Source organism: Prinia subflava, chromosome 14 (genome assembly GCF_021018805.1).
Source record: "Prinia subflava isolate CZ2003 ecotype Zambia chromosome 14, Cam_Psub_1.2, whole genome shotgun sequence".
NCBI lineage: Eukaryota > Metazoa > Chordata > Aves > Passeriformes > Cisticolidae > Prinia > Prinia subflava.
In genome coordinates, this window is record NC_086260.1 from 19154856 (window position 1) to 19182380 (window position 27525).

The 27525-nt window shown below is 38.0% G+C and overlaps 1 protein-coding gene across 1 annotated transcript in view; it reads left to right on the top strand.

Annotated features, from left to right (window-relative positions):
* CACNA2D3 (calcium voltage-gated channel auxiliary subunit alpha2delta 3) overlaps positions 1–27525 on the top strand; it is a 406564-nt gene that overhangs the window by 61893 nt on the left and 317146 nt on the right. Inside the window, exon 3 of the mRNA XM_063411460.1 lies at positions 25027–25143. Within this exon, the coding sequence (XP_063267530.1) occupies positions 25027–25143 (117 nt within the window). The remainder of the gene's footprint in view (positions 1–25026; positions 25144–27525) is intronic.

The window sequence follows — 27525 nt, forward strand, 5'->3', positions numbered from 1 at the left end:
AGGAAGCCCAGGGCCAGTTGTGGCTCAACTCTAGCAAATAAAAAAAACCTGTCAGGGAGATTTAGCTTTGTGTTCTCTTTTTCTCACATATCTGTACTGCAGCAGTCAGCAGGGAACTTAAGCTTTCAAATATATCTTGAGACAAAACTTTTGCATTTCAGTTGATTTTTTTATTTTGTTACAAAATTCATATTTATGTATCTGTCAGAAATAATGCACTGAAGTTTGCACACAAATTAATCAACTATGGTGGTTTTTCCATGAATTAGAAAGAAAAATAAAACACACCTTCCCCCTAAACACTAAATTTGCTTTGTTTGAAGCTCATTATTTTTTGTTGAGTTTTGACTTGTCCTTTGAAATTGTTTTTTTGCAATGAACTCCCTGAAATCTAGCATTTATCTTTAATTCATCCCTAGGCTAAACACACAACAAAGCTCTTTGCTGAAGATAGATCATGCCAGAACAACAGAAATGTATCAGACAGTTCTCTAGAAACTCAAAGAACTGCTACTTGCTGACTTTCCAAAATATAACAGATATTTTATTGATCTGTCTTCTTCTTAATTACCATAATCCTGTCTGCTTTATTGCTATTATGGTGTGTGATCTGTGATCACTTGAGTTTTATTTTATCTAGGGTATCAAATATAATACAACCTCAATCACTTACAGTTTTGAGATTGTTTCTACATGTATTGATTTTTCAGCTTGTTTTATTAAATTGCAAGGAGAATAAATTCAAAAGCTTGCTTGCTTGATAGATGTTTACAAGTTTAGTTGCTTGTAGGATAGAAATCTCAGCAATACAAAGAAGGAAAAGACAATCTGAGTGCATGGTTTGCTTTCAGAGATGAAAGAAGGGAGGGCAGAATAGTGGGGAGGTGGGAGCAGGCATCCTGAGGTGTGCTGCTGTTGCCCCACAGATGTGGATAACAGCTGCTTATCTTCAGTCAGGACAGCTTCACCTGAGCCAGAGGTTTTCTGGGCAGAGAACATAATCCCCTTGCTTAATTTCAAGTACTCTTTTCCACTTCTGAATGGCAGAAATGGGTTTCCTTCTTGAAATTCTCTGAGATGCTCACTTTTGGGGGCTCTTGTGGCTCTTGACACAGAGTTCCACAGCTAGTTTGCTACTTCAGGTTTCTCTTTGTGTAAGGTTTTGTGCTTGTGTGTGTGTAGCAGTTGATGAGCCCAGGGTTTTTTCAGTATTCTTTTAAAACCAAAATATTGTATTCGTTTATGCCTAAACATCAGTATGTACAGTTTTAACAGAAACTGGTTATTTCTTCTTCAAAAATTAACATCAAACCTAATTTAGATGAAAAAACCCAGAACTTGCTATTTTCTGAGCCTTAGCAGGCAAATGTATTTACCCTCATGCTGAATTTTAAAAGAAAAAAAGTATTAAGAAGTATTAAAATAGTAAAACTTCCATTTATTTGATGCTGTTTGTTATGTAAAAATTCTGTTATCATTTGTAGCTAGTGTCAATGTAAATAGTGTCAGGAAAATATTTATGCAAACTTTCATGTGAAATCACCCAACATTTTGTAGGCTTACCTAGTCATTGATTCTTTTTATTTGCTAATTTTTTGTATCTGTTCTACAGTGAAGGCTATATATTTATCTGCTTAACATTATAAAATGAAAATATTACATGAATCTGAAATTGTGAAAAGTTTTATATTTGTGTACTGCCCAAATCTTATTGATAATTTAAAGAAATAAGAATTCTCTGTCCAAGAGCTTTGCCAGGTATACCTTGACTTTTTTTCCCTTTGCAATATTATTCTACAGCTAAAGTCTATTTTGCACTTTGTTGCTCAGCGGAAATTCACCCTTCTTGCATAAAACACTTGGAGCAGGTTGCTTTAAAAAAAGGAAGGAAGGAACCAGCTATCAAGAAAAACAGCTGAATATTTCTGAGAGGGAAATACTTGGACAGGGGGAAGTTGTGGCTGTTGACACCCTGGATTGGTACAGTTATGAACCTCAGTGTGTTATTGAAACTGAGCAAAATGCTGCCTTTAAAACCTGAAATTTGTCTCCATTCCCAACAGACATATTTGAAGTAGTAAGTGCTCAGTATATAAATGCTTTGATTGGATTAGCAGATTTGAGGATTAAGTTTGTCTGTTTCAGAACTGGAAATCACTTTTTCTAAAAAACTCATATGCCTGCATATGTATGCTAGTTTTCAGAAATTCTCTTTTCTTTCCTTATTTATACTTTAATCCTGGATAATATAAATGTAGGCACATATAATGCATTGTATGATTAAAACGCATGAGAAAAATGGATAAAAAATCTGCTTTCTTTCACTTGAGTCAAGGGTCCTAAATCTGTCTCTCACAGGTGCTGGTTATTCATCTGAAATGGTCACAGAATGCCCCATCAGCTGACAACACCTACAGACTAAAGCTTAGTCTATAAGTAGGAATTACTTCCCCCTCACTTTCTCCATGCATTTGGGGAGTAAAGCTGAAGTGATGTAATTTTAAAAATCTGGAGTGCTTGCTGAAAGCAATTGGCCGTGTGAGGACTGTAAAATCTAATGGGCACTGGGGTGTTCTGCTGCATTTGGTCCATCCACAGCAGGAATTGTCCTCCCTGCTTTGTTCCAGGGCTCTGTCCTTGGGCTCTCTCTGAGGTGGGTGGTGGCTCTGCTGTGCTGCAGGTCCCAGCTGGGACTGCTGGGGTTACCTGTGTGCTCCGTGCCGGCACCGCAGACCTCCAAGGCATCACCACACTCGAGGTGCCTGAAGCACCCCGGACACATCCTCAGCCTCATGCTAGGAAATTCCTGGTCAGGTTTCGTGGGTCAGAGCTGATGGATTGCACAACCTGTCAGGAGCACGTGGAGTACAGCTGCAGGAGGCTGTGGTTGTAGAGACGGCCACGACACTCAGATTGCTTCAATAAAATTTCAGAAGGCTTCAAGCATCAGCTCCTTGTTATCTAAACATCTTTCATACCTTTTCTGTGTAGCCTCCCATGGGCAGCTCCACACAGCTCTGGCTCTTTCTCTCCTTCTGTTCTCTTCCTTCAGCAGTTCCAACTCACTCCTTCCTGTCCCTAGCACAGCTGCCTAACCCTGTCTGTCCCTTGTGCAATGTCTTACCCTTTCTGTCCCTTGTATGACCTTCTGTCCCTTCCTCCTCACAGTACAGCCAACAGACTCCAATGGACTCCAACCAGCTAACTCACTCTTTTATCACATCCCTAGCTGTGAGGGTGAGGCTGTTCCCACTCTTGAGTAATTAACACAGCTGCAATATATCAGAGGCAAGATTGCTTTTAGCAGTATCTGTCTCCCCCAGGAGGGAGCTGCTGGGCAGAGGGGCTGGGTGTGACCAGCCAGGCTGAGCCCTGCTCACCACAGACTGACCCAGGGGTGAGGGCTCCTTGCCCTGCTCTGACCCACCAGGACAGCAGGGACAAACCCGTCTCACCTGTCTTGGCACCACGAGAGCTCCCCAGCAGAGCTGCTCGTGGTGCTGCCAGGGCTTCCTCTGGGTGTGGGATGAACCCATGCAGGTGCAGTTACAGTGAAGAGGAGCCCAGTCAGCAGCTGTGGGAGCCTGGACAGAATAACAGTGCTCTGTGCCACAGGAGTACATTGAGATTTTATATGTTTTTATTTTTACCCTCCTGATGCAGTTCACCCTTGAGCATTCCTGAATCTGATTGATTTACATGTGGATAGCTGAAGGTAATGCATATCATCTTGTGTTCTGCTCTATATAAGTTAAATAACCTTTAATTCTTTAATTGACTTAGTGTCAGAACTGAAAATAATAGTGAAACAGGTTCGTGTGTGTGTGTGTATATATATATATACACACACACATATATATACACACTGCATCATGTATCTGTAGTTCTAAAAATAGTTCAAAACCGAGGCTTCACCATTTTTCCCCTTTTTTTTGTGGGAGAGCAGAAAGATTTAGTGCATGAAATGGACAATTTACACTGGAAGGATGAGGAAATATATTAAAAACTGTATGTGGAAATGAACCTGGTTGTTGTGGTTTGAAAAGCAGCCATCGTGCCTGTGTGTGAATTTGTTTCCAACGAGAAAGTTTGGTGGCAGATTTATGGAAGAGGTAACCAAATTGTCATGGAAAAGTATAGTCACTCTGGATCTGGATCAATACTCCATAGAGTAAATACAGATGAGTTTCTGTACACAGATGACTGAAATTTCAAGCTAGAATTTAAAGATTCTGTATTTTCAGTGGTTTTTCAAGGAGAAGATGGGTTTGGTGCACTTTCAGACTTGTAGCTCTCAAACAAAATTGCAAGTGAGAGGACTGGAACCTCTGTAGCAATTGGAAATACAGTATCAGCTCCTAAAAAGAGCATAAGAGCAAGATTTTCACTAGATTTATAATTGTTGGATGAATTCTTAAAATAATAATAAAACTGATTTTTATGTTTTGATTCAATAGAACACAAATCTGAAATACATACTTCAGTGAAGGACTCTTAATATATTATATTTTTAGATTAATATAAATTGATGACAGCAGTTAAGTCAAATTACTGTCCTCTGATTATAGGATTTTATAGGAAAACCATGTTTTGAAACCTCTCACCTTTTTAATGAGCTGCAGTAAGTAAAAACCTCAGATGGGATCAACTAAATTTTAAAGGTTTAGCAAATAGAGATAATATTAAACATTCTTGTTATCCCTCAGTGAAGTGCTGTGAAATATTGTTTGCAGCAGTACCTCTGCAGGTTTGGGGCTTCATGTAGATTACTCACAGCCTTTAGCTGGTTGCAGTAGCATTCTACTTTTTGTCCTATATTGCATTTGGATTTTATATAAGTCTGAGTCTTGCTGCTACTTGAATTAAAGATTATTATTTTTCATATTACTTGAACTGTTGTGGACTTTTTATTTCATGTTATCTACGTAGGCTTTAAAGTAAAATCTTTTTCTGGCAACTGCTCCTCCTGTGGTTACTGTTTGCACAAGTAGGAGCTGCACTGATGGCAGTTTGATCAAGGAGGTGAAGGAGGGTTTGCAGGAATGTATCACGTACTGTATGCAAATTTCTTTTAGTCTAAAATTATTTAGAACACTTGCATACAATGCACTAAGCAATTCCTCTCAGATTTATGGGGGAAAAAAACCTAAAAAAAGATTCATCCACTCCTACCTGAAGGTTTTTATGGGCTAATTAAATACCTTTTTTTTTCAGCTCCCTTCCCCTCTCCCCCCACATTAGCATTATGAAACAGGTTAGTAAAGTCACGGTTTCTCTCAAGCTATTTTAATAACATGAACTTTACTTGGTACCTCATATTCACAGAGGGTTTTGCTGTGGTTAATAAAAAAGTTGGTTAACATTTTGGCTTGATTTAGTAGACAATGTGAATATTTTGTCCCCTTTTGGTTTGTTTATTACAACTTCCAAGAAACTGAGTATAGGCATTTTGTATTTCTGAACGGGAAATTGAAGGAGAAGCAAATAGTTTGTGTGGAACTTTCTGTATTATTTTTGGACTAGAGAAACCTGACATCCAAGAAAATTCCTTATGCAATTAGATTTTGTTGTTTCTCCATTGGGATGGATTACACATAGCTTTAAACAAAAGAAATGATGATTTATGCAGTACATAATGGTCCAGGGGTAATGAGTGTGTCACTGGATGCTTTGTGCAAATGAAGTTCAGGGAACCATAATGTATAGAATATGCAGTGACAACTGTGAATTAGAGACACATAATTCCACTGAGGAGTTCTGAGCATGACATAAACTTGAAATGTGAAGCTTGGGTGGTTTCTGGTGCTCTGTTCTGGAGTTCAGAAAAATTAATTCTTGTTCAAGGCCCTTAATTCCAAATTAATGAGATTTTCTTTTCTTGTTCAATATGTGAACCTCACCTTCTTTACCATTTTAAGTTGCGTGTTCCCACATCTTTCTATCAGGACATCTGTCGTGCTCGCAGTGTGTTCCCTTTTTCTTACAAGCTTATGGAAAGAGCAGTAACACCTTTCGCTTTCAAACTACTGCAAGCTGACCTCTCAGCCGTACTTAGAATGATTTTATTGTTGTCTTGTTTAAATGTCCAAAGCTGCTCATCAGTCAGGCTTAAAATCTATGCCCTTGTGTTTGATAAAAGCTCTTAGCTGAGTATGTGTATGCTTTAATGGAATTTAAAGAATAAATAAGTGTGCTGTGGTTCTAACTGCAGTTAATTACTTGTGGAGTTGCGCAGCTTTTAAATAAATGGTTGGAAAATATTTGCTTCTGCAGTTAATATCTTAAGAGTTGTTTGGGAAAAATAAAAATAGGGATTTATACAGAAAGTGGTTGTTTTTATTTTTTTAAGTGATATAAAGTACTTGTGATGCTTTATGATACATATTTATCACAGCCTGAAAATAGGATAACTTGTTACAAAACAAATAACAGATTTTGTACATAAGCATTTCAGGGAAGGCAACAAAGATTTTCTTATGTTCATTTCAGTCTATCAGTTCAGAATGACAGGTACTGAGTGGTCTTGCTACATGAAGAGTGTTGCTTCTTAGACTGTGTCTCTCTTGCATATGAACTATGAAAAGTACATTTTATTTCATCAGATTCAAGTTTTAACCAAAATCCTGTGCTCTTTCCCTTTTTTAAAGACTTCCATACACACAGAGTGTATGTGCTGAAACTATAGTAATGTATAAACAACCACAAATACTTGTAGTTTTTTTTAAATTAGGTTTGAAGTTTGCTAGTGTTATTTTAACAATCAATGCAGCAAGCCTTTGTCTTTTATGCAGATACAATACAGATGGCACAAATATTATTGCTGGAATTCTATTATTATTGACTCTTTTTTTACTGTAGTTCCTAGGATGTTGGGTGTTTGGATCACACAATGCAAACTGAGACTGATGCCAAGGCTTCAGAACAGAAACTTAATCTTGAAACAAATTGTTCTTGGGGCTAAACTACTGGGACCTTTCCCAGATTTTGCTTTCTTCTTGATTTGCCAGAGCACAAGGTGAAGCTGACCACGGAAATATTATTATCTTTGTTTAATACCTTGAGAAGCACCAAGTTATTAACTGACTAATTCAAGGTTATCCAAAACTCTGTAGCAAAGCTGGGACTTGAGCCCAGTTCTTTCAAGTCCAAGGTTAGTATCTCAACCACCAGACCGTTCTTCCTCAAAGAATGTGGCTTTCATTTTAACCCAGAAGTTCTCTTATGCTAATTCTCCTGCAAAGCCAAAATCCCTTTTATTTCCCGTAGTTACTCTCAAGTAACAAGGGACTTAAAAACTGCTTCTGCAAAGTCTGACTATTATTAAGCTGTATTTGTTGGTAAAATTACTGATATTTGAAAATATGTTTAAGGTTAAATAGTAAGATTTTTAATGCTTTGAGTTTTTCTTTCCTCTGCCACCTAATACTGTAGATAATTTTATTATTTACTGTAACTGTTTCTGGAAACTAGGCAGATTGTGTCTATCTCAGCAATATTGGAACTATAAAGCATAGTTGTTATATTTCTTCTCTCTCTCAATACATATTTATAAAATGGAAACTGAATTTTGAAGGAATTATTAATAATGTGACAGTTCAATGTTCTAAAATTTAAAGCTCCTGTAGAAGGTCAATTGACATTAGACTTGATTTATATTGCAGCTCTCACTTAAAAGAATTAAAAGTATAGTATTCAAGGCAAAAAATGAAATTTGAGTACATACTGCCTGTCTAGAAGATGTTTTACCTTAGAGCAAAATGATTTCCTTCAATGCAGCTTGTGAAAAATCCATCTGGAATTATATGGGAATTGTTTTACAGTTCAACCCTGAAAAAGGGTGACAAGCCAGGACCAGTAACTGGAAGAACAACAAATAATTAGGGGTGTAATCCTGGATGCTATAAATTATTGGGAAAGAAATGGAACATTAAAGAAGTCTGAAGTATTGTATATCTAATTGTGTGCTGCTTTAGGAAACAAGTGAGCCTTTTATTTGCCAAAATATTTTCAGGGGAACTCAATTTTCAGATGCTGCTTCAATGATCTGGTTAGTTAAGATGCCAACTGGGGTAGAATAAATGTAATGGTACTTTTAGATATTATTCATTCTTATTCAGTTTGCTCTGTGCTGTATGCTAATACCTGGTCCTCTTAAACTAATTCAGAAGATCTTGTAAATATTTTAGTGAACCAACGAATAATGTATTTTAAATGTTTATACATCTTATCTATACAAGGATATTGAAGAATTATAACAATATCAGCATCAAACTATTCCTGAAACACAAATTTAATTTGTTTTATGAATGAAGAAATGAAGAAACGTAAAAGTTAAAACAATTCCATCAGAAGGCTGCTGCAGTGCAGGGAAGACAGCTGCAGTGCTCAAGAGATTTGTGTTGTCTTCCCAATTGTCATTTAGCAAGTGCTTTGTTCTCATTCAGTGTACTGTGCAAAAGAGGATCTTTTATCCTTTCTCCTGATCCAGACATACAACCTTTAAACCCACCGCTACCTTCTTTCACCAGAAGGGAACCATTACATTTTTATGGAAAATATGCAAAAGTTAGGCTCTAATAGTCATGGAATTGTATATATTTTCTAAACCTATTGATCCTTTCATATGCTGTTAACTGATATTATGTAGAATTTGGATTACAAAAAAATTCCAAGGACAGCCAGAGATGGCCAGCTGATTATGACCTTTACTCATTTGTTGTTATAAAATTTGTGAAATGTTTCTGCTTGTTAGTGAAATTATTATCTACGAACAAAGACTTTTTCTGGGCAGGATTATAGCCACTGCATACTAATTAATGGAACAAAAGGATGAGGATTACAGAAGCAATAACAGTAAAATACCCAGGAACAGTTGCACTGAGACATTATCTTCCTGTCAGCTGTGCTGTTGTGTGCTTTGGCACATCTCCTCTTGTCATCCCACAGTAACCAGAGACTTTTACGAGGGCCTCACAGAAACACACCTCGTTCTGTCCATGAGGCTTCTCTCTTCCAGAAGAAATCCTACCCACTGGGTCAGCAGAACCTGATGGGGAGGAGAAAATAATCTAATGCTGGTGTTCTGAGTGAGATGTCAATGGTTCACCAAAAGGGACAGAGGATGGGGGATTTCTGTAACCACTAATTGTGAGACAAACTGCTTAATGTGAAGTGATTCACTTCAAAAATACATGGGGGCAATTTGAGTATCCTCAGTCTGTTCTGGCATGAAATCCTAAAGTATAGAGAGATTTTCTCAGCTATCATGGTCATCAAAGAGTTCTAAATCTGGTAACTGATAGTTAAGTTTTTACTGGAAAACATGGCAGGAGGATAAAAGGTTAGTTTGCTAAAGAATGTTTTCATTTCTAGTACTGAGTATCAGAGATCAGATATTCTCAGCATATTCTCTAGATATTCTTAATTTTCTCCAATTTCTACTCCACTGTCTTATTTAGAAATATTGTCTCTCCAGGGCTTCTAGTGGCTCTTTTTAAAATTTATCCTCTCACACCTTGAGGCTCCTAAACCCTGATTTTTAGATAGTTAAGCAAGTAGGTTCATGCAGTTTTTCTATTTGATGCTTTGGGAAGAAGTTTCTGCCAACCACAGATCTCTTCTAAAGCGATCACCAAACACTCTTCATTTGAACCAAGAATATCAGAGGGCTGGGGGTGTGACCGGAATATTTGCGTGCTTATTTCTTGACTTTTTTTTTTTTTCAAATGCGTTATTGACAGGAAAGCTGTGAAACTGGCAGAAATCAAAGTAAGATTCTTTAATGTAAACTGTTGCAAAATTTTCTAATTTATTGAAATAAATGCTCCCTTTCACTGTTTCCTATAAATGTATAATTTTATTTTTCTGACTTGCATGGGTGTACTGATGAAGTGATTGGCAGTATTCCTGTGGTTTGACTTTTCATCACCAGTTGGAACAGGAAAGCTTTGAAGAATGAGCCAAAAGCAAATTATGAACAGTACAGTTTTTTGTTTGTTTTGAAGACTGGAAAACATTCCCTTATCAGCTAAGGCATTGTTCAGCATCCATCTGATTAGGGTGTCCTAGAGACATCTAGAGATGTGTGATGGCACCATTAAAGCATAAATAAAACTCAGGAACACACAAAAACTAAGTGTTAGTTAAGTGTTGCTGTAAAATTACCTTTTCCATGTTCAAATGCCCTTTAGGAGAATTTGGGTGTACATATATGCTGTGTTCCACTGTGGGAAACTGTGAGGAGTTATTTTAAAAACGGATGGTCGGGAACAAAGTTAAGCCAAATGAGGCAAACACTGTACCTCAGAACTGTTTATTGGTAATGAAAACGAGAAGGAGGAGGAGTTTCTCAAAGGAAAAAGAGGGCCAGAAGAGACAGCAAAGGAAGGAAAATGGAAAATGTCTTCTCTCTCTCCCCTTTCTGGGGGAGAGAGAGAAGACAGAGGGGAGAAGAGAACATTCTCAGAGGGGTCCATGTCCCGCAGCTGGGCTGTGCTGGCTGCGGCCTGGGGGGTGGGAAGGGAAGGGAAGGGAAGGGAAGGGAAGGGAAGGGAAGGGAAGGGAAGGGAAGGGAAGGGAAGGGAAGGGAAGGGAAGGGAAGGGAAGGGAAGGGAAGGGAAGGGTGCACACAAGGGGAGGGAAGGGCCGCCCAGGCAGGAGAGTCAGGAGTGCCAGGAGCCTGCACACGGTGGTGGCTAGGAGCACGGCCATGGGTCGCTGGGATGCAGGTGGCTCAGGCAGGGATGCAGAGATGTGAAGAAGGCAGGGTGCGTTGGTCAGGGACACAGGGAGGCAGGGCAGATGGGAGGGCGAGCAAGAGCCATCAAGAGCAGGAGAGCCCAAAGGTAGGCGGGGCAAAAAGCGCGCCCCCAAAAGATGAAAGCATAAGTTTCAAAAGCCCTAATTCAAAAGCCAACACTCAAAAAGTATGTTCAGAAAAGTTCCCCCGATGGCCCTGGCTGCTCCCAGGGTCTGCCTGCTGACAGGAGGGCATTGGCCCAGCCAATGTCCCACTGCAGTCCATCAGCAGAGACTTCTTGCCATGGATTGCAGAGCGTCTCTGGAGGGTTCAGTGCCCTCGGTGTTCCCCTGCTGCCTGCCTGTCCCACGAGACATGAACTGGCTGCCAGGCAAAGCCTCCCCAGAGGCAAGGCCTTCCTCCATCTTATCCTGACTGCCTGCTGGACACGTGCACGTGCACGTGCACCGATCCCCCACGTGCCAATGACAACCAGGGCTGAAACAAACAAATTCAAACAAACAGTATCAATGTTAGTTTGGGTGCAGGTGTCAGTGGTGCTGCTCTGTTTGTGCAGGGCTGTGTGGGGATAAACAAGGTTCTGCCTGTGCATTGGCAGCACCCCAGAGCCTGAGCACGGCTGGAATTGGTCTGGTCTCAGTTTGTGCTGGCAGCTGTCTGTGACCATGGGTCTGCAGTGGTATCCGTGTCTCCTCATGCGCCTCTCAGAGGTACCTGCACACCTGCACTGTCACTGGAAGGTGTGTTAAGCCAGGAGGAGGTGGGGTGGCTGCCTTGCTGACAGCTTAATCAAACTGGTTCACCTGTCCTCCCACCACCGCTGGGGGTGAGAGGAGGAATCTCCTTCACCTGGGGACTAGGAACCTCCAGAATCAGCAGCATGACTTGGATCTGAGGGCATTCTAGCCAGCTCAGAGCTTTAGATGTCCTGTGGTTGCAGTTGCTCATCTATAAAATTTTGCACCTTAGTCCTGAAATAAAAATTCATAAGGTATGATGGTTTTGAAAGCAGGGTTGTGTTATTAAAAACAGACAGTAAAAGAGGAATTTTATTTTGAATGAATTGAAGGCAACCTTTTTTGGTTAATTCTTTAAAGGCACTAAGGAATAATCCTTGTTTTGACAGTGAAACAATACAGTTGATTTGCTTTGTGATGCCCAGAAAGAGTGGTTGAATATAAAGTTGATTTTATGATGCTGTAGGATTTTGAGTTATCAGAACCCTTCCCAATTGTGATACTGTGACAGGAATACAAGCTCTGTCAGAGTTAGGAATTTCTATGCAAACATTGAAAGTAAATATAAAATTAATAACTCTATATAACAGGTTATATGGTAATAGTACTAGTTAGAATTCTAAAGCAAGAAGAAATGCATGTAGTGCATCCCGTAATTAAAATGGCCCTTGTGAGTTGTTTTCTGCCTGTGTTTAAAAAAATAGTAGGTGGCGTTCTATTGAAGTCTTTAAAGATATCTTGCATCTTTTGCCAGTGGCTATTATGCATCCAGGCACCTCAGGAACAAAGAAATGACAGAGAAATGGATGGCCTGGGTTTAACTAAGTAGGTGATGGTACAGATGAGGCCTGATAAGCTTAACACTCCATCTCTGTGCTGCCACTGTGGTTTGCAAGGAGATTAGAACTGTCTGACTGTGAGGAGGGCAAGCTCCACAAATTCACTCATACATGGCAGTTCTGTAATGAGGTGATACTTCATTCCTTAAACTACTGAACTAGAACTGCACAAACAGATGTGTGCCTCTGGCAGTGCTGTGCAGGCGGCACAGGCTCTGCTGTGCCTCCAAATGCAAACACAGTGTCCGCTCGCCACAATTGTGTTTTATCGGTGTACACTATGCTTTGTATGTTTGTAATAATAAGGGGCAAATTATGCTGTTGTGAAATTGGAAAGTAAATTTAAGGGTGTTTATAATGCAGGGTAGAGTTTGAAGAGGATCCAAATAATTGTTATAATTTTCAGTAGGTTAACGTGACAAGATTTGGTGTTGGAAATTGAGAGCCCCATTCCCTTGGTTATTTCCATTATGTTGTTTCACAGCAAAACTTTCAGAAAGCTCAAAAGATGAGCTTTGTGGCCCCACTCTGAGTGTTTTACACAGTGAAAAGCCCAAGGTCAGCTCAGACTCAGAACTCAGCTTTTGTGTTTGGGGGCAGCAGTTCTGCAGAACCACAGAAGGATGTAAAATGACCACTGAGACCCTAATTCACATAGAGTTAATCTTTATGTGCTGACTTGTTCTGCCTGCTTAAATAGAACCGCTTGTGATTTTAACTTCAGTGTATGTTAATTACTCTGCTGCTTAGAGGCCTGAATGCAGTTCAGCAAGGTCATTGCTTTGTGGTGCACACTGAGGAATTTATCAATAGGTTGCCTTGCAGTGACCTGTGATTGTGGTGCCTTTGTTCGATGTTTTGAGGTTTAGTGAAATTGTGTATTTTTATTTAGCAATAAAATAGTAGCAATCTGCTCATGGGACTTTGCTGAACATTGTCACGAAGAATATATTTTGAAAATGGAAACTTTAATTTCCATTTTCCATGTGTGAAAATGCACTGTTAATTATAATAGCCTAAGGTTTAGTTTATACAAAAATAGTACTTTGAACAACTGTAATACAATGACTATTAAAATTCTGTTCTTTAGAAAGCAACAGCACTCTCTTTAAAACCAGAGAATGAGTAACTTTATCTTGTTTCCTCTCCTAAAAGAGGAAAAAAACCCCTTGCTGGTCCAGAAACAGTCCATTGGATTAACAGGACCTCCAAATATTTTTTTTTTCCTAATAAGGGGATACCTCTATTAGATGCTGATCACTTAAACTCTGTTTTTTTTTCAATTGCAAATAAAGGACACTATTTAATTAACAGTGGAATTGAATAAAAAAATCTAAGCTGCAGCATAAGCAAATGTAGTTTTCAGTGATAAGTCTTTCCATTATGGGATATTGAACCACACAAGGCTTGGAACATCTCTACAGGTACATTCACTAGAACAGTACTTGTGCTGCAGAAATGTCATTTTAGGCATTGGTCATTTATCCGAATGAACAACCCAACCAGAGCAAGATCTTTTATTTAAGAAACAAACTTTCAAATTGCAGACTTGAAAATATCAGCTGGTACGTGCATATGCTCCCAAAAACACAAGCTGTTTTCTCTACGTGCAAATAAAGTAATATTTTTTAAGTGCTCTAAACATATGAACAGAAAAGATACAGTAAGGAGATAACAATATGCCTTCATTTTATAATTAACAATTTTTATGTGATTACCGTGTTCTTCTACTTGCTTCCTCTCATGTGTGAAGGCAGTGAAAGTAAATTAATTACCATTAGCCTGAAGGAGAGCACACTGTGTTCTTTACAACTTCATAGTATTGATTTGGCTGTTATTCATGGCTTCTATTCTTTGCTATTCAGATTGATGCATCTTTAATTCATAGATACATTATCATTAATAGTGGTTTATTGACCAAGCAAAACAAAGCTGTTGTTGGGTCCTTTCTAGTACCAAAGCTTTGGACTTTTTCTGATAAGTTTGTGCAGTCTGCTACAGACTCTGGAGTTAGATGATTTCTGTACACTAGGGTAATGACCTGTGGTGGTGCTATAGGTAATATGCATATTTTGTGAGGTGAACTCTGTTGGTAATGTAATGAATTCCCAACTTACAAGAAACTCTTTCTGCTCCCTTTGAGAATCAGAAAAAAGCTGAATAAGCATCTCCTTGTTTTTGGATGTATTTTACAGCTAACTGAACATAGAAAACTCTAAGTGATAGAAAAAAGAATGTGCCCTGCATTTTGATATGAAATAGGTTTGGTTCAGCTTTAATTTGGGCAAATTTCTTTTAAGTTTTCAAAAACAGCTCTTAACTGACGATTTGTTGAAATGCTTCCAATCTGATCAGATACTGACATGTGGGTACACAGAAATGAATCTACTCTAACTTTGTAGCCAACTTATTTGTTGTTTAGTTTTGTGGGATTTTTGATAGAGCAAAAAAAAAAGACAGGTTTTTAATACAAGTGTGAGACTATACAAATTTCTGAGTAGAGGGTCTGAATCTGGTTCATATTTGATGCTAGGTTTTGATGAAGGTGATATGCGGCAGCTATGAACAGTTAATAAAAATGTTTTGAGTTTTCAGTTTTGGGGGGAATAAGGGCAGAGACTGGGGCTGCTGTGCTTTAGTCCTCTCTGCAACACTTGAAATTGTTCAGGGCTCATTTACTCTTCACTGTGATGTCTGGGAATACCTACGTGTGGATACAATATGGTACAGAGGTTACTATTGTCTGGATTATTAATCCAAATATCATTAAAAAACCCAACCAACCAACCAAACCAAAACCTAAACAAAAAACATAAAAAGAAACCCCAAGCAAACAAACCAAAGAGAGAGCTACAAACACAACTCTGGCTGGGATTTTGATGCACAGGACCTTTCCTTAATGAGGTTTCAGTTGTCATTTTTAAAAGTGTGACAGAGCAAAAATTCTGTTGGGGGAAAAGCATATTGAGAGCCAGCATGCCAGATGCCAGTCTAAGGCTCTCATAGCTAAATGGTCCAAAGATAAAAGGATCTGCACAAGTTCTGCTGTACAAGGCATTAGTTTATCTTAAATTACAGCCTTTCAAAGGCAGTTATTAAATAGTGGAATAAGTGTGGTTTGGCAGTTGAACTTTAACCCTTTGTTTGTCCTTGTCTGTTCACCAGTTTGTTTTATGAAGCTTTGAAGGAGGTCATGGTGGATATGCTGCTCTCCATAAGGATACAGCAAGGCTGGGTATCCTGTTCTCTTTCTTATGAAGTTTTATAAGGGACTGGGAATCACATATGGAAGTGAAAAGCTTTAGCTTGTGTGGCAAAACCACAAATATGTTTTCACACTTCCAGGCAGTGCCAAATGCTATAGTTAGGTTTCCAAACCTTTTTCTTTTTTTTTTTTTTTTTTTAATGGGTAACTTCCTGAATTCTTCTCAAGACATCTGCACTCAGACCAGATGCAGGTGTTCTGATTTGCAGAGATGCTGAGAATAGACTGATGTTGCTGGCTTTGATGTGAGGGGAGTTCAGGTTTTTGAAAACATAATAATTTTTAATGTTCAGTGGTGAGACAAAGAATTGGGAGCCTAAATTTGGGCCCAAATTCAGGTATTCAGATGTTACGCTTTTTCTTGTTATTACAAGTCCCCTTTGATCTGTAGTGTTCTGACACCTGTCTGAAACCCTAAATCAATATAAATACTTTTATGAGGTGCGTACAGAAAAGTGCAATGATGAGCCAGAGCAACAGGGATCAATGCCATGTCCTTCACAGTGACAAACAATGAAATATAAAGCTCATTTAAGAGCTAATGTTGAAGGTACCACACAATGGTTTAGAGGTGTCCAAGCAGACAAATGTTTGTGATAGAGAACATTGCAAAACACAATTCGTGTCCTAAGGAGATTGTCTTTCTTTTTCTGAGGAACAAAACCCATTAGTGATTCTTAAAAGCAGTGCTTTTGGACCTTCAAAAGACATGGATATGGCCAAGCAAAGATTTGTCTTGGAACACACTTCTTTTTTTCTTTTTCTCTGCATACATTCTGCTTTATTTCAAGTTTTCTTGGCTGCTCATTTTATTTTATTGCTCGTTTAGGGGCAGGCATGAATGGTGCAAAGACAATTGTGTAATTTTTCTTTGATGGAAAATAAGTTTTATCTAATAAAAGTCTATAGAAATACCCAATATATGAGCCAGGTGTAAGGCAGGCATAGGTTGAGGGGGAACAATAAGAAGAGAAAGAGACATTCAGCGATACGAGGAGTCTAAAGAGAAAAAAACCCATTACCACAATGTCTGGTTGAAAAAATTAGTTTGTGGTTGTATCCTGTGACCTTACAAAGTAAGCTGTCTCTTTTGGCTGTTCTTGTTTCCAGCAACCGTAGAGGCTTTTGGAGAAGACTAATGCAGCTCTGTGTACAAAAGAAAATGTTGTAGTATCTCACCCCTGCTGAGAATTGGTGATGGTAATGAGTTGTCAGGTTCCCTACTTCTGAATCTTCAGTGGCTTAGAATGTGTGTCCAGGATGAAACCTTTGCATACTCAGATTGTTTCAGTGTTTTGTGAGGAACAGATTAGTTGTACATGCTTTTAATATACTTTTAATATACTCTCCCTCCTGAGAATATAGTGAAGGCTTTGCCTTGGATGGACTTGTCCTCTGGATTATGTTTAATTCTGCAATTTATACCAATAGGTGTTTTGTTCCTCATGTAAAGCAGTTCACATGAAATACTGTAGTGAGTTCTCAAGAGTATCAAGAACAGCCTTATGGAAAAAGGAGTCTCCAGAAGGTTCTTTTTCAGTTTAAATGAGGGCTTTATGTTCTTTTCTAAAATAGAAGCAAAGGTGTGGGTAATTGTATAGACAGCTTCTGTGAAATATATTTCCAAAGCCTCTTTTAATAGCCTTTGTTAACTGGCTCTTGGAACATCCTTGCTGGCCTGTGGAGAAGTTTCAGATGTCTGAAATAATTTGCAAGACAATAGTTTGCTTTTTCAGCTATTTTCAATTATGATTAAATTCAGATTCAAGAAAGCTGGTGAGGTAACCCTCCTGTAAAAGGAGTTCTACATGTCCTTGGCCTCTGCCATGGGGCTCTGGAGGCAGCAGCCAGGCAAACCTTCCCAAACATTTGTTACTCTGGTTAGCACTGACCAAAGCAACTTTGTTAAAGAGAAACATGGGAATGCATTTCCAATTTCTGTTTGCTTAGAATTAGATTGCCAAATTAGTTATTTTGATCATCAATTTGTGGTGATTTTTTTTTTTTCATTAGATACTTCGAGTAAAAAATAAATACTGAATTAATCTCAGAAAGCAAGCATTTGAACCTCCTGGAGTGTGTTTCCTTATCTTTTTATTTACTAGATATTATAATGCATCAGCAAGGTGATTGCTTTTCTAAAATTGTATTTGTGAGGACAAGTACTCTGTGGTAGAATAGCTTCTATCTTCTCCTACTAGCTCAGCTGTTTTAACCATACTTGTATTGAAGACTCTTCTAATTAATGTTGTTTACAGGGTATTCTTGGTTATATAGATGGTATATATGTTTATACAGAGATAGATATAAACATATCTAGTTGTGAAAGGTTCAAGGAGACACCTTGTGTGGCATTTCATAGATGGGGCAGAGGAATGTTGCTAAATCAGGAGCCGGGTTGTTTGGTTTTGATGATCATTAAGCTTAATGCTTTAATGGATTTGGTTTTGTAGCATTTACACATAGCCATAAGGTAAAAATAGGTCAGAAGTAGATATCTTTGTAAAGATTAAATATGCTGGGGGTATAGTGCCCTTGCAGTGATTTCAATGTGTAAATTATTTTGCAAGGAAAGCAATAACTATCCTTGTCAAGTCTGCTGATGATAACAAATTTCCCAGGATAGCTGATCTTTAGTGATAATGTACCAGGTACAGCACTGAGTAGCTAATCACAGTAAAGTAGTATGCAAAAAATACTTTGTTTTTAAAGTGTTACTTTTGTGAAGTAACCAAACTGGACTTTGAGGCAACAGGAGTTCCTCAGACAGCAGTATGTGCAAGAGTCAAATGTGACAGGCTAATCCAGAGCTCCTAGGAATTGTTTGATGAATTGAGTGAGAATTTCTCTGCAGAAAATGAGTGTGCCATCACACTAGGCGTTGCTGATGGATTTCATCAACACAAAGAGGTTCAGGAAAGGTTAATAGGAGTGTGTAATGTGGTGTAACACAAATCCTCAATTACTAAGGAGTTCTCTGTGTCAAGGTGAGGAGAAGCGTGCTGTTGTGATTCACCTTGCCATGCAGATCAAGAGGAAGTTAACAAAGTTGACTGTGGTTTATTGAGCAGGGCATTGCAAGAAAAACCAAGAGAACTTGCTCGCTTTGTCGTTCTGAACTGTTGTGTGACATTGGGCACATCACTGAATTTAAAGATAGCCCAGTATCCTCTTCTACATGAAGATTGTGATAGATACATGCTTTATACAGTCTTTGAAACTCTGTGGATGAAAAACTTTATACCCACTCTGAACTAAAATAATTTTGTTCAACAGCAAAATAAAAATACCATAGATGTTTGTTAAAGTTGCTCCACTGAATGAATACATTCCAGAGTCAGGAGACCAGATAGCAGCATAACAGTGGCACTCTAACAAAACCACCCCACCATGGGGTCAGTGTGATAAGGGGAGAATACAAATCTTGTACGAGTAAGCGATTCACAGATGAGTCTGTCAGAGGAGTGCACCATCTGTATTTGCTATCTCTGCTGTGCCTGTGCCATCTGAGTACCCTTCTGCTCAGTGCAAAAGCTTAGACGCCCACTCACATGCACATGTGATGCTGGAGAAGGCTTCCAGTCGGGTTTATTCCAGCAGTGCATACATGGTCAGTGACCCCTCAGCTCTAATGAGGCGTTCAGAGGCTGTGCTGGGTAGTTTTAAATCTTCTACTGGGAATTGCTCTACCATGTCCCACACGCAGAAGGGATGTGTGCTGTATGGTAGAGCACTGCAAGAGCTCATGCCACATAAGGCTTGAACTGTCACCAGTTTTGTCCCACCAATTTGAACATGGATATTGTCTTCTAAAATGCTGTGATAGACTTTCCAGATGAAGAGTAATTTATATTTGTTTTGATTCAAAAGCCCAAAGCTGTGTTTTGCTATAGTCCCTGCTCTGTGCATAGTTTCTTTAATTTTAACAGAACTGTTAATGAGGTAAGGCAGCAACTAATGAACCATTTTGAGTTTGCTCCATGTATATGGCAGGTTTTGGGTTCTATAATTCAAAAAGCTCACAAAACCGAAACCTATGTAAAGTGCAGAGAGGAAGAGGTGTTATTAAAACACCCTGAGTAAATGACATTTTTAAAAATTTTGTGCAGTTGTGCTAAAAAAAATTAAAAAATTGTTATGCAATTTAAGAGGAGCAAAGAAAAGTGAAGGGACTTAATGTTAGATTGTAATGAAGAATAGATTATTGAAAGAAAAAATAATTTCTTTATGCATAGAAAAGTAGTTTAATACCAGCCTTCTGGTCCCTACAATTTAAAAGAATTTGACATAAAAATTCAAGGCAACTTCAGTTAGGAAAGTCAACTTGAGTGATAAATTAATGCATTTAGGGGTAAAGAATATGGTCAGACCTGTGGCGTAACTTTTGACTCTGCAACTCAAGAAACTGCTTTAAGAGCTGCAAATTGTGTCAGCTGCGAGCTTTTTGCAGACTTTCAGTCTCATTAATTACATCTGATTGTTGGGGCATCTCAAATATAGAATCAAAATAATTCTAGTAAGTTTATTAACTCGTGTGGCTCTTCAGTCCAGCACTGCCTCTCTGAAGGGAGTCGCTGTTATGACTTGCATGGCAGAGGGAGTGAAGCAAGTCTAAACAGTTCAACCACTGCATAGCACAGCCTTTCTACTGGGCCAGAGATATTAATTGAAATCAAAAGTTGGTGATTTAATCAAAAGTGTATGTTTCTGAAATCTCACTTTACATTTGCAATGTTGAGGCTTGAACATCTGAAAGTGGTTTTTTGAAAATGGCATGGAGTAAACACACATTTAATTTTTTCATGGAAACAATGGATAGATTGGATATTTGATCTGCCATTTGCATGCTGGTTCTGCTTTTTCATTATAAAACATAAAATGTATATATGCACATATAGTTTTAACGTGCCTGTGACAAAATCTCTCAACCAGCAACATTTGTGGAGTGTGTGCAACAGAGCTACGAATGCACCTCAGAGGCAAATAACAGTTCCAAATACACAGCACAGAGAGATGACTTCTGAAGTATTATTACAAGATTCCTGTTGAATTCCTTTCTTTAATCAGGGTGGTAGTGGTATTTACTGGCTCTGAAAATCCTGGGGAGTGGGAAGAATTTTCATCATAAATGAGTGTAGTGTTCTGCAGATGTACAAAGCAACCAGAGCCCTTTTGAAAGACTGAGACTAGGACAGTGTACACACGTGTAAGTAACTTGAAATATTTTTGTATACAGTGCAAAGATGAATATCTTGATTTTGATAAGACTTGATAGACGTAGGTAAAAATAGGAACATGAAGACTGTGTTTCTCTTTAGAATAAAAACAAGGACAAAAAAATTCGAGCTGTAGCCAACAGTCTTGCTTTAAGAGAGGACTTCTTTTCCTGCCTTGGTCACTCAAATGCTGTGGGTTTTGGTGTGGTTTGGCTTTGTTTTGGTTTTGTTTGTTTGGGGGGTTCTTTGGTAATTCTTTGTTAGCACTTTTTGGTTTGTGTGTGTTTGTGTTGTTCTTTCAGTGCCAAATCGTCAGACTGCATTAAACACTTCTGATCTGAGTTTTGTACAGATTGCTTTTTGGTTTGTTATTTCTAGATGATCATTTAACAGGAAAAAAACGCCACACCTAAACCAGTGAAAAACATAAAAGCATTAAGGGTTCTGACAGTGAAATAGTGTCTGTCTTTCCCCAGTGCTTATGTGAAATGATCTGGCAAAACAGATACTGAAGAAATAATGTATTTTTTGTGGGCTTTCTCAAATGATAAATGTTCTTGTCTCTCTAGAGAATTCCTTACCAAATGCTGATTTTTGCAAGTAGTCAGAATCAGCATTTCAAGTATTTTTTTTAATAATGCAGCAAATCAGAAGATGTATCCGCTTCATTTCTAGACAATTGGAAATTCAATTATCAGAAGAAATTACCAACTATGACTAATATTTTATACTCCTTTTAAAGCAAGTAAATTGTTTATAGCAAAGTTAGAGCTCTTATCTCTCCTTTTACTAACAATACACATTATTGTCTATGTTACAAATGGTGAGAATTATCAGTATCTCTTAATGAAGTAAAATTAGGGAATATTGAAAACCCCAAGGTTTGATTTTTTTTTTTAATAAAACAAAATAACAACTTTATCATCAGCTTCATTATTTTTACATGGAAGGGAAATGGCAGTTTAAGGCATTGCTTGTGTTGTACTTCACAGTAGCAGTACAACAAGGCAGTTTGCAAGTCTGGAGTATAAAGGCAAGCCTGGCCCAAAAGCTTGTTTATTTCACCACTCATTTTGCTTAACTGGAATGATAGTGCCATGCTGCTTCCCAAGATGACATCAAAATAAAATAATTTCATTTGAAAACAAATTCCAATTTATTTCAAAGGGACTATGTCTTTGCTGTTTTTATTTACTGAAACTAAACCCAAATTTAAGAGGTGAAAATTTATTGGTGGGGAAAGGATGAGGCCTGGAGGTCAGACAGCCTCTGCAGTGATAGGAAGAGAAGGCTGTATTAATGATGGCCTTTGTTGTGGTTTTATTGTGGTTTTGAGTTTTTTCACTATCCTGTGTGATTCAGGTTTCTTGCCTTGATAGTTATAAAATCAGGTTTTCTACAGATGAAATCTAAATCCCCAGCATCCTGCAGTGAGCACTGAGAGCAGGGGCACAGACACACCCAGGTCAGGCTGGCACCTCTCCCCTCCAGGTACGAGGAGAGCAAAAACAGCTGGAAGTTTTTTCCAACCACATAATTCTCCTGTTTTGGAATCTTCCAATGATGGCTGAAAAAATGATAGAAGTGCTTTTTTATGGCTGTGGAATTCCATATATGAAATACATATTACATAAACCTCTTGGTTGCCAGGGTCTTGCAGACCAAGTAAGCTCTTGTTTTGTTGCAAATGTTCTTGGAGGTTTCCAGCAACTGAGTGCATTTGCACTGTGCAAGATGTGGGTCTTTTCAAAGAGATCTGAAATAATATCTTCTGTTTCTTTCAATTTACTCTTTTGTGTTGGAACTTTGGCATTTGAATTATGAAAAAAATTGTTTATTTACTATGAACTGGCATAATTATAAGATCATAAATTACAAGTTAAGAAATCATTCACATCTATTTTGAGTGCAAGTTATTTTTAGTTTTCAAAAGTACAAGTTACTCAACATTGAGAAGTGTGGCTTTTTCATATGCTTTCACAAGAGCCTAATAGACCATGTGTTAGGATTCTGTGTGCCTAGAAAATGTTGTGGATTTCAACAGTACCATTCAGTTTTCAGGCAAAAGCAGTGAATAATTGCCTGGCTTTCTTCACTCGATGGCAACGCTTAAATCAATAAATCTGATGACCTGAAGGCTGTCTCTTCAAGCGATGCATTTTAGAATACTTTCTAAAAACCCAAAGGTCACGTCTAAAGGAAACATTTTTATCAGAAGGTGAAATGTTGAACATGATCTGTGCAGCTGGAAATAAGTGATTCAAATTTGTACTTGATTTGTTTTAAATTCTCCAAAGCTTCAAATCCTGTGGGATGTGGACAGACATTGGCATCATTAATGAACTGGCAGTGTTTTCAATTTACTGATCATTTACTGCATTTTATCACGGTATTTGTTACAATAGCATTTATCTTGTCTCTTGTCTACTGTGTTCTTATATCTTCTCCAGTGAATAAAAAATAAAAGTGTATGGTTTTTTTTATTTTAGAAAAATCACTTTTATCTCCAGTAATGACATAAATGGACTTCAAGAATTGAAATGAGAACTCTGTTGATGCTATCTAAGTGCAAATCAAAGAGGGGAAAACCCCCAGATCTCCCTGCCTGCTCGAGAGAGCAAAATGCAAGGGGTTTCTTTGAGGTTTCTTAGGTTGCCAGATTGCTATTTAGGTCTCAGACTGGATATCCATGACAAGTAATAATGTGGAAAAATGAAATTATCGCTGAAATTACATATATATAAAAATTGCCCTAAATATTTACTGACAACTTTGTATTTTTAACTTTGTTCTGAAATAATTTGCAAATTATGTTTTATTAAATATATTGTTTCATTATCAAAACATTCACACAAGTTTTTACAAAGAAGTGCAAAATTTAAAGGAAATACAAAGTGTCAGTCTACCTTGAAAATTAGTTTTGTTGGGGGAAATGGGTACAACATGTGTAGACACTGTCTTAACAAAAAAGTCCTTTCTTGCATCACCAGCCAGGACATAACTAGTCCTGACTAATTCACTGTTTTGAACATTCTAATATTCATCCAGGTGCTTTGAACCACTGTTTTTCATCACTTTATTCTCCCTTGTCTCTCTGGAGTTCTATAATCATCATTCTGCAGGCAAATTTTAATGACACTTTTTTTTTTAATTATACCATTTCATTTTATTCACTCACATACTGTGGGTTGTCCCAAGAGTCTGCTGTAGAGGTTTGGGAGATATTTCTGGCCCCCAGGGCTGATTGGCAGGAGGCAGGTATGGCTTCCTTCTCCCTCCCTGTGGCATGGAGGGGCAGGTTTGTGAGCAGCTGAAGGGTTTGGTGATGGGCAGTGATTAGTTCAACACAACTGTGCATGCCCTAGAGAGAGACAAGCAAACAATAGCCAGAGTGGAAGCCAACAGTTCTTAGAGTACAGGCTGCAGTGGGATAACATGGGGAAGAAGAATGTTTTCAGCATTAAATTCTTTTTAATAACTAATTTTTACAAAGCTTTCTTGTAAAGCTTCCTTGATCAGGAAAAAAAAGGTATTGATATGCAGAAAATAGAGGATAAAAATTGTTTTGAATATATTTTTAGTGCTTAGGCATTCTGAGAGTTATTCACGTTGTGAAACGAGGTAATGCTCATCATAGTGGATAAAGGGTGCTTTGATGCTTGTGTTTGGATGAAGGCTCATGTTCATGTGCTTTGTTTAGGCTTTTCTTTGCATAAAAAGCATGTCTAGATAAGCTTGTAGTGTAAGTACTCATAATGTAGGCATTGTGTAAAGCTTGTGATATAGGCATCTACAGGAAGTTCAGCTGAGGAGGAGGAGGAGGATTCTAGTTTGCCAAGGCACAGGGATTGCCAATCGTATCACTGTTTTTACATGATTTTTGGAGGAGATACAAGGATTTTTTGCTCCTTTTTTTGGCTCTTGTTTAGTTGTGGGGAAGAGTAATTTAAACATTGTGAAGGGGAGTTATCATTTTCCTACAGTGCATGAGATAAATATTTTATTATTTTTTAAATGGACTTCTGGTTCTAATCCAGTTGTTCTCTCCCCATGACAGCATCTTGGCACAAAGCAGCCTGCTGTCACGCAAATAAAGATCAAATAAATGAAGAATGTCAGCAAAGTGTAATATAAAACGAACAATTAGTTGTCAAAATTTCAGCTTGTTCCCTGTGAGTAACTTTTCCCTATTTTTCTTTTATTTTTCCAGAAATACAAAGAATATGAGAAGGATGTTGCAATAGAAGAAATTGATGGCCTTCAGCTTGTGAAAAAGTTAGCAAAGAATATGGAAGAAATGTTTCATAAGAAGTCTGAAGCTGTACGGGTAAGCACCTGATCAATCTGCTATTTCCTTCTATGATGTAAAACTAAATATATAGTTTAGGCTCTGCTCTGAAAGCTGTACTAGCAATTGAAGGTGCTGAAGGAGAAATGCTAAAGCATTCAGAAGTATTTTAGGATCATTGTTCAAGAGAATAGATTTAAATTATTTATACCGCCAACAGATAAATGTAAGAGTGTGCGATGAGATTGGGACTACCAATTTCCAGTATGAGTTTGTAACATATCACTTGTGTGCAGTAAAACCTATCTGCACGTGGTTTAAATGTTAGATTTAAAATATCCAACCAAAGCAGACTTCATTTCTGTGCTCACTATTATAAAAATAGTGTCATGGGAAATGTCTGAGTTCAATAACTGTCCTTTAGTTCAGAAAAAGATGCAAACACTTCAAATGGTAAACATTTTAATTGTGGCAAGAACTACATCACTCTTCAGGCAACTTGTTAATGATCATTGAATAACTAGACATCTTTCTGTATGTCTGTAAGTTTTTGTGCTCTTTTCTTTTTTTTGTTTTTGTTTTTTTCTATCTCCATTCTGATTCTCCTTTTGTAATAGCTTTGGTGTCTATTAGACTTACTATAAAACCAAGAAGTTCAGAATTTTATGTTTTATTATATTAAGTATGAGTTGTTTGTCACACGTATTCTAAAGAGTAACAAATCTTCCTGTTGGAGTTTTCCTTTTGCATTATTCTTTGCTAGAAATTGAAGTGACTGCCTGGAACAATAGCTCCTGTGGCATCACCCCGTCAGCAAACTCACAGGACATTATGATGATGCTGTTTGCCATCAGTTGCTCTATTTCAGCCAGATTTATCTGCTCAATGGAGTTGAAGACCCTCATGTCTCCTCTGTAGAGCTGGAGGTATCACCCGAGGACAGGGATTCTTATTGTGTGACCAAGGATACAATTTCGCCTTCAGGCTTGTACTGTTTGTTATGGTGCAAAGGGAGAAAAGAATTTGGCTACGTTTAAGAGGCTGAATTTTTAGGGCTGGCAGTGAAGTAAAACATTTCAGCTTGTAAAACTGAGCACACTTGGCAGGGAAGCAGAGAAAGACAATAAACATGGAACCCCGCAATGCTATTTTTACAGTGTGTTTTTCAGAGGAAAAACTACACTTTAATATGTGTGCAACAGCTTCCAGAAGTCTGAAGAATATTGACTTGGGGAAGGGGGAGGACTCTCTTCCTTGTTTCTTGGCAGAGAAAACTGCTCCCCTGGGATCATAATGTGAACAAAGCATTCTTGGAGCAGCATTTGTTTAGAGCGAGAAGTGACCAGCGAGCTGCACACTTGGCTGGTGAGGGAATAGAATTCCATCAGTGAGGAGTGCTGGTGGGGAAGAGCAGTTTGTGTCTCAATTAGAGCTTCAAAACAAATGTTTAGAACAGGTTTGGTCTCGTCATACAGATGGTGTTTTTATCTGAGGCAAAAAATACAGGATCAATATAGACCACCATGCTCTGAGTAAAAACAAGCCCAAATTCTGTGAAGTTAAACCATGCGTGTAATCTTGAGTGAATGGATTTTAGTGCCGGAAAAAGTGACTGAAATCCAGAGCCTTCTTTGGAAAGTTTCCATCTCTGGAAAAGAATCTAAAAGCGTGGTTTGGACAGGGTCACTTCTTTTAAGAAATGATCTCTTTATGAGAGATCATTTAATCTCTTTTAAAAGTTCATCTCTTAATGAACTTTCCAATTAAGTTTTTGATTTTTGCATAATGATAGAAATTGGTTCTTCTCAGTGCTAGAGATGGAACAAGTGATCTGTCCTGTTCTGGTAGTAAGTAGTGCTTAGTAATTTGCATCCTGAGAAGTACAAAATCCTTTGGTACAATGCAGGTTTTGCACAAGTTTCATCCTTGATTCATCACAACTAATTGTCCCCTCATATCCTGGGGAGGTGAGATGGGAAATAGAAAACTCCTGTACAATTAAGGGCTCTGTTCCATCGGGATCCTGGATCATCTTGTCTCTAAAATACTTGAATTTTGACATAAGCTTTTGATGAAAATTTGTACAAGAGCAATGAAACGTAGACTTCAGAATAATATGTCAGGTATATTGGTGGTGATGTTGGAGGAAGTATTAAATGAAGAATACCTTACAAAATATCCCTCAGCCTTAGAAATATTGGGGACATGGTTGGGATATTGCAAATCCAAGGATTCAGAAAATGTGTTCCAATATTAGCCCAAATTGTTACCTTACACCACTGTGTGAATTAGCTTCAAGTAGACATCAAAATCCATGGTTGATTAAAATGCTTTATCCAAAAGCATTTTGGGTTAAACATATTTTCAGGTTCTAGCAGATCTAACACTGAAAATGTTCAGAAATTCATAGTACATAAAGTA